The following is an 8,228-nucleotide window of genomic DNA, read 5'->3' on the forward strand; positions in this document are numbered from 1 at the left end:
AGCTCATTGTACTTGCCGCCGCTCTGCTTGATCGCCGCCAGCTGCGCTTCGGTATGACTATGCAGGTGACTACGTAAATTGGCGCGCTGATTGAAGCTACGCTGACAGATGGGGCACTTGTGTGGCGCCTCCTCCAGATGGGTCACCTTGTGTACGGCCAACGTGCGCGACTGGCAGAAACCCTTGCCGCAATCGCTACACTTGAACGGCTTCTCCTTGGAGTGTATGTAGCGGTGATCGCGCAAGTGATCCTGCCGCCGAAATGCCTTGCCGCAAATGTCGCACGAATATGGCCGCTCATCGGTGTGTGTGCGCTCGTGTATGAGCAGATTGTACGACTTGGTGAAGTGACGATTGCAATATTTGCAGATAAATTGCTTCTTTGGTCTGCTGCCAGCAATGGGCGCGCCGCCAGCCAACTTCATAGCCGCTGGTAGGCCGTGTAGGCGTGCGGCGGGATGAAGTGGATGCAGCGCAGGATAGGGGCGTATGTGATGCGCGCCGCCAGCGCCAGGCGCCAATGCATGCGGGTGATGGTGGTGAGGTGCGGCGGCGTGTGGATGCTGTTGGTGGCTGTGGTGATAGAGCGCGGCGCTGCGCAACCACTGGTTCATGAGTAGCGCTTGATGTTGTTGCACTGCATCGGCGGTCACTGCGGCGGTGGGTAGAAATTGTGTGGCATGGCCGTAGGCATAAACGGCGGCAGCTTGTTGTTGTTGCTGCTGCTGCTGCTGCTGTTGTTGTTGTTGTTGTTGTTGCATGTGTAGCCACAGGCGATGCTGTTGCTGTTGGTGATGTTGCTGCGCCGCCGCCGCTGCCGCCGCCGCTGCTTGCTGTTGCTGTTGCAGGTGTTGTGCCTCCACTAGCGCGGCTGGATAGGGTCGGCGTTGCGCTTGTTGTGTTGTTGGCGTTGCTGTGTGCAATAGCGCCATGTGTGTTTGTTGTTGCTGCTGCTGCTGTATGTGTAATTGTTCCCGCTGCAATTGTTGTTGCTCCATTTCGTACAGCGTATTGCTGCTGCTCGCCGCCGCGTGGTGGGCGTGCTGTTGGCTGCGGCCACGCGTATGCTCCTCCGTCGGCGTATGCGGCGGCGTCAGTATAGGCGAAATGCTGCTCTCGCGCTCCTCTTTGATCACCAGGTACTCGGGCGCGAAATCTGTGTGGGAATAAAAATAAGTTTTTAGTTAATATATTTATGATTAGTTTTTCAAAATTTGAGATTTTTTGAAATTTGTGTTTTATTTTTTTTTTTACATTTTTTTTAACTGGGACATGTTACGGAATAACAAAAATATTTAGTTTTGCCGAAAAAAAAATTTGTCTATGTAACTTCTTTCATAACAAAATTAATTTTTTTCCTAGAAAAAATACTTTGATGCTTTCAAATAAACCTAATTTTAATCCTAAACTAATGATATCTGGTATCATACCCAAGCGCTGTTGTGCACAAGTGTATTATATATATTTTCTTTTTATTTTTTAGTTAAAATTTTTTAATGGAAAGAAATTTATAAACCGTTATTGAACCCACTCAGACTTATGTCGAATTAAAAAATTAAAATATTTTAGTTTTAAAATTCCAATTTTTTAATCAGATTTTAGATATTTAATTTAAAAAAATTGGAAAAAATATTTTATTAATTAACAAAATTATTAATTAACACAATTATATGAGATTTTTCTTACAAATGAAAAACAAACATTTTTTTAATTAAAAAAATTTTTTTACAAACTTTAAAAATTTGTAATTAAGTATAAACATTTGCTTAACATTTTTCGAATTGCTTTTTTTGGTAATAAGTAAAAAATTTTAATTTTTATTAGAACTCCACTAACTCATTTTCGCCGTCGGCTAAACATTTCACCACCGCCGCCTAATCTGCCTTTTACAACATTTTGCCGTCGCTAATAGAGCTCACTTACCGTGTTCTTTTATGCTTATTTCGTCGTCCACCGTCACGTTGCTTAATGGCGAAGCCGATCTGGAGGACATATTTGGTTGAATATTCACTTTGTTCTTGTTTAACTTTAACTTGCAGTCCGCAACACTGCTGTATTTCACTTAAAATTGTTTCTTTATTAACTTTACAAATTTACGTATTTGCTTAACGCTTTGTTGACGTTTATTCTTGTTGCAAAACGGACACACAGCTTCCGTCCGTCTCAATTCTCAATGTTCTTTGGACAACGACTCGTCTCAAACTGATTTCAGGTTTGACGACACGCGAACAACTCAATTTCAAATGTATTTTCCACTCGATACCAATACCTAAGCGCGCGCGTGCAAATGCAATACTGCGCATGTGTCCGTATGCTGTATCTGTGTGTATGCGCGCGCGCTCTCCCTTTTTGGCTTATCGCACTACACCACTACCGCCACCGCGATGCTGCTGCTGCTGCTTCTGCTTGCAAGTCAATGTGGTATTAGTAGCTGCGTCTGTATGCAACTGTGACTCAGAGTGAGTAGCGTTGGTGCTGGTCGGCTTCTGATTCTGTGGCTTCCGTTTGACTGCTTGTACGAGTACTCGCACAATTTTTGGTCTTTGGTCTTTCTGGTATTTTCTCCTGTCTCTGGCCAGCCGCGCTCCGCTGCTGTGAGTAGCTCAAATGTGACTGTAGCTGCTGCTGATGTGTCAACTGGTTTTTGAAGCCAACAAAATGCCTTGGCAAGCGGTGACGGCGGTAACGGGTGCTGGCGTATGGGAGTGTGTGTGCGCCGTTCGAGCGCTATCAGCCAGCCAGCTAGTAACGACCAACAGCAGCCAGCCGCCAGTCACTACTGTCTGTCTGCACGCTATTCAGCCTACATTAGTGTGTGTACATGTGCACGGTATTGTTTTTGTTCACCAAAACTTGTGTGCGCGCGTGTATGTAGGGTGAATTATTTGGAAATGGCAGTTTGGTGTACGCCTACCACTCCAAATGTCGCTTGGGATTGGCTAAAGCTCGAATGCCTGCTGGGCTCTACTATCAGCGTTATTGTTGTTGCTTACATTGCTATCCTGCTGTCTGTTGCCTGCTTCTGCTGCATCTTCTTCAGCACTCACATTACTGCTGCATAATGTTGTTGTTTTGTGTTTCTACCTTTTTTTTTGTTTTTCTCATTTCACTTGCATTTGTTGTTGCTGCTGGCTGTGTGTGCAGCAAGCCACTCTTTACCATATCTGGCAGCCACCACAGCAGCTAGCGAACGGAAACTGTTTGCTGACGTTCGGCTTCTGACGTTTCGTTCCTGCCACCAGTGCGCCACCATAACGCAACCACGGAGCTGGCGAGCAGCCAACCGATTTTTCTGCTGGTTGGGTGGCGGTGGTGGTGGTGGTGACTGTTACGCTGGGCTGGGCTGGGTTGGGTTGGTTCCGTTTGTTGGCGGGTGTGTGAAAATGTGCAAAAATGGCGTGTATGTATTAGTTAGTGTGTTTGTGTGTGTGCGTGTGGTGATAAGCAACCAGTGCATGTGCGCGATTATTGGTCCCATTTGTGTTGCTCAGCGGCAGTGCTGTGACTGGTGCGGCTCAGTGGGACTTTTAGTCACAGTTTATTCCATATTTGAGTTGTTGTAGAACAATTTTTCGTCTTATCAGCGCAGATGTGTTGGCTTCAAGTACATATTTAGTATACATATGTATGTACATAGGTTTGTACATATGAATATAAGAACTGATTTCGTACACTTGTATACACGCCCGCTGTTTTGCTCGCCCTTTGTTTTCTTATTATTAATTTAATTTGTTGCCTCATTTGATTTGCGAGCCATATGGCACGTAAACACCCCTTCTACAGAAAATTGAATAAACTTCAAAGAGTTTTAAGATTAAAATTATGTAGTTTATGTGGATGTACATATGTATGCATGTGTAACGTTTATCAAAACTAAAACTAAGTTTAATTTTTTCTCAAGAAATAATTTCATAGAACGGGTTTACAATTGATCCTGCAAACTGGTTCTGCAAATACACGGGCGTCGCCAGAATCGAGTTTAGGGGGCGGCTGACATATAAAAAAATTCCTCGAAAATTGTATTTCAAAATTTTAATGTAGTTGATTGATTAATCCTTATTAATGCATATGTGTAAACTAAATGGTTATATTTGAAAAGACAATCTTAACTAATAGCCAAATATCTATAAATTTAGTTTAGTAAGTAGAGTGGAGTACTAAACAAATAGAGGAATATTAACAGGAAATCGACACTTGAATGGAAGATCGAGCTATCTCGATAGCCAGTTCGGAAACGCCTTATATCAGAAAACTTTTTAAGAACGCCCTACTTCAGAATTTGATTGAAGAACGCCCTGTTTCAGAATTTTATTGAAAAACACCCTATCACAGAATTTGGTTTAAGAAGGCCCTATTTCTGAATGCGGTACGAAAACGCCCTATCTCAAATGAAAATGTATTAAAAATGTGCTGAGAACCGAATTCTGCGAAATACGACTACTATTTTCATACTGCGAAGATATGTAGGGTAGGCGTATAAAAAATTAATAAATGTGAAGTAAATACATATCGTCATCCTTATGCCAGAACCATGAATGTGCAAATTTACCAATACATATTGAGTTATTGGGTTGACTTGATTAACCTTGGATGTTCTTTTTTTTACCAAAAGCCAGAATACCATGCGTACATGGAAAGCATATATTTCACAATGTCAATTACATACATGAATGCAGAGTTAAGTCTCGTAAAAAAACTTCAAATTTGATTTCCCAAAATTCTAATTTTTACACATTCATGTTTCTGGCATGCGGGGAACGATATGTAGATACTTGCCGATTTGCTTTACAAAAATTATTTAAAAAGCAGACGTCTCGGTTGCTCAGCAAATCGTTTAATCGTTTCTGCAAATATTTCACATAGATTCTCTAAAACAAATTTTCGATGTATGCCTAGGATGCAAAAGCCTAAAGGTTAATTTTATAAGAAATTCAAACTAGTAGAAACCCCCGAAATTCCGGTGTATGCAGTAATGAAATACTTACTAAAATTAGGAAATTAAATTTAAGCATATAATAAAACGTGATATTCATAAAAATACTTCAGTACTTAGTTAAAGATTTATTTAAAGAATTTCGTGAAAGACAACAATTAATCTTGCACTGCTAGAGGCTTGATAACCCAGAAAATTGGCGCCGTTTTGTAGTGAAAGACATTTAGTATCACATTTTTAATCTAAAGCTTTCGTAACCTTTTCGGTATAAAATTTCAACCACTGATTCTAAAAATTTTAAAATAAGTATACCGGCTAATTTTGTATCGTTCATTTCAAAAATCACATCAACAAATATGTAGAGCTTTTTGGCTTTGCCATTCACTCAGTGTCTTGTATAATGGTCAGTAATATCCTAGGTGTTTGAAAAAGAAAGTGATGTCAACTATTTTTACTTTTTACTTTCATGAAATATATTTCAAAACTATGAATAACACTGTGCCACAAAAACATAAAAATTTCAGAACACACGAAAGAATCGATATACTCACGAAACTATGGGCCAAATATAGTAAAACTGCTTTTTAGTTTTTCACTTTGACGTCAGGATTTTTTCCAAAGGACTTTGAAATGTTAAAGATATGATTAATTCAAAAAATTATTTAAAAAAATCAGTGCAATGTAGAATAACAATATGGGTACCAAATGAAAGAGAAAATTCTGTTGAATTTAAAAACAATAAAGTTTTTTGCATTACAAGAACGAATAGGTATTGAAAATGCGCTTTAAATAAATTGTATCTTTTCAAGTTAATAAAGGTTGCAGGACGAAATTCGATGATGTGATCGTATGTACATATATTAGTCCTCAAACAATAATTTTTTCAAAAATAAATATTGCAAATTTTCAAGGATTTTTACGGACAAAACTTTTTAAAGGACATTTTCTGCACCCATTCGTCCTTATGCATCAGAAAAAGTATTCTGTTATAATTCTACAGAATTTTTTCTTATATTTGATACCCTCATATTTATTTAAAACCAAAGTCCTTTTAAAAACGGTAACGGTAACGGTAATCTCCCATCGATGAATTAATTGATAAGGGTTGGTGTGTAGTAAAAACTACTAAATATATGATAATATTATTCATAAACGCATAAACTTTGAGCACGCTCTGGGTAAAACCTGCGAACAAATTTAAAAAAACATTGCTTTAAATGTTCTAATCGATATATTGCGAAGTAAATGGCATCAACATTCCTTTTTATACTTGATCATCGAATTTCAGTACTTTTGGCCGCAGTCGCAATACTGTGCGACGAAGCTACTTCAAACTATCACTAAACTTTAATGGGCTACAAAACTGCATACTCAAAAAATTCTAAAAAATCTGAATAAAAAGTTGAAAATTTGTATAAAAATTTATTGAGTTTTCCTGAGTTTTGCACAAAGTCTAGAAAGTATAATTTTATGTTTTTTGCTGAAGTATAAACCATAATTTTATAAAAAAAACTAGCGGGAAAAAACTATAATCAAAAATTATTGCATATACATATTGTTAAAAATTCTCTGTGCCATTATTTTTGCCATTAGTGTGATTGCTGTCTATCGAAATGGACGTAACAATGATTTTGCTAAACGTAAAAATTTAAAAATCTTGAGAAATCTTTCCCTCACTTCTTCTGACTTTACTTCAATGTCGTAATTTACATTGAGGAAGGCCAATCCATACATTCTTTGCCGGAGCATTGACGTTCTCAGCCAAGTTTTGATTCGACCCAAAAAGGGAGAGACCTTTCAGTGCTGGCATTCGTGGCTGCAAATGTGCAATGGGGTCAGAACACCTTTGTTGCTTTTCAGCGCGTTATTGCTATTCGTACCTCGTCATAGTCAGGCGGTGGAACATCGACTTCGTCATACATTGACTGGAGGCTCGGTTTCATCTTCTCCACAACTTTCCGAGCTGCTACCATTCAGTAGGGTGGGAAAGTGTTACGTCCATAATTTAAGTACTTTCTAGACATCGGTAACTAGGTCCCCATTGTTGCTCTTACAGGAGTTCGCCCTGGTCTCGAAACCTTCCGTAAGTCGCCAAATTCTCTGGTGAAATTTCCAGGTATTTTTCCTGTCGGCCAGCACTCACGTATTTCGGCCTCTTCTTATTGCTGCAAATATTTACGTCTGGCTTACCTCTTCAGTTCCCTATAGCGGTCCGGAGACAGGCACGTAGCTGGGTGGATCTTTTATGCTTGAATCTAGTACTGCTTGCTACCGTGTTTCGGGCCCCGGCGAAGTCGATCAGCCTCAGTCCGTTGTCGGAGGTTTCGTAATGGAGGCTGAATTTTCCGACAGTGGTCGGACTAAAAAAATACACCTTGCTAAATATATTAAAAGTCAAATTCTGATTTTTCAAGCAAATACCTTATGGCTGTGATTGGATGAACAGCGAAAAGGCGCTAAGTGGCCCACATCTGCAACTGTGGTAGCACAAATCCATATGTATTTACAAACTTGTCATATGTACCTATATGTAATTCCAGACTTACATACTATTTTGTACAAATGAATGTGTGGAAAATAACTTCAATGCCATGCGCACGTCATTTTATTCGCTCAATTTGCGCTTATTTCCGACTAAATTGCACAAAAATGGAGAAAATTGTTTTGAAGTTTAAATGTAATACCATTTTACAAAATGCATACAATGTGTACTTTTACATACCAACATAAATTTGCTTTGTAATTTGCTTTTTCCGGCTGCAGGCGATTTTTCGAATGCTGCCAAACGAAATTCAATATTCCACATTCAATGCTACATACACTCGTTTGTCAATACATATGTATGAACATATGCACTTGTGTGATTGAATTTAAGCATCCATATTGTATATTTTTCATATTTTCATTTACATATGCATGCATGTGTCTGTATCGCAACGAAAACTATGAAAATTTTGTTCGCTAATTGACTTTTGACCCTTTTGCGAAGTGCGCGCATAACCAAAAAAAAAAAAACAAAACAAAACACTTGTCCTCATCTCAATGGCTCTCTGATACTCTGGGAGTGTTTTTTGTACTCACACATGCATTTTATGGCCAATGAAAGGCGTTTGTAAAAGCATATGGCCTTAGGGCTTTTATATACGCAGAACTGAGATAATGATTTGATTATTTCGTAATGGAAAAGTTTAAAAGCAAAAGATAATTTCTTCATTATCTTCAAATTACCGGAATCGTTTGTATGCAGCTGCTTTTTCGGAGCTTATGTATAATATATGTATGTACATATGTATGT

General features: G+C 38.9%; 1 protein-coding gene across 1 annotated transcript in view; it reads right to left on the bottom strand.

Annotated features, from left to right (window-relative positions):
- The window catches only part of LOC118741834 (protein odd-skipped), a 9,896-nt gene extending 7,239 nt beyond the window's left edge, over nucleotides 1-2,657 (bottom strand). The window contains exons 1-2 of the mRNA XM_036473808.1: nucleotides 1,924-2,657; nucleotides 4-1,156 (exon numbers count right to left, since the gene is read on the bottom strand). Of these exons, the coding sequence (XP_036329701.1) occupies nucleotides 4-1,156; nucleotides 1,924-1,993 (1,223 nt within the window). The 5' untranslated portion in view covers nucleotides 1,994-2,657. The remainder of the gene's footprint in view (nucleotides 1-3; nucleotides 1,157-1,923) is intronic.
- Between the last annotated feature and the right edge of the window lie 5,571 nt (nucleotides 2,658-8,228).

This window comes from Rhagoletis pomonella, unplaced genomic scaffold, assembly GCF_013731165.1.
Source record: "Rhagoletis pomonella isolate Grant_MI unplaced genomic scaffold, Rhpom_1.0 Rhpom_scaffold_00006, whole genome shotgun sequence".
NCBI classification, from domain to species: Eukaryota; Metazoa; Arthropoda; class Insecta; order Diptera; family Tephritidae; genus Rhagoletis; species Rhagoletis pomonella.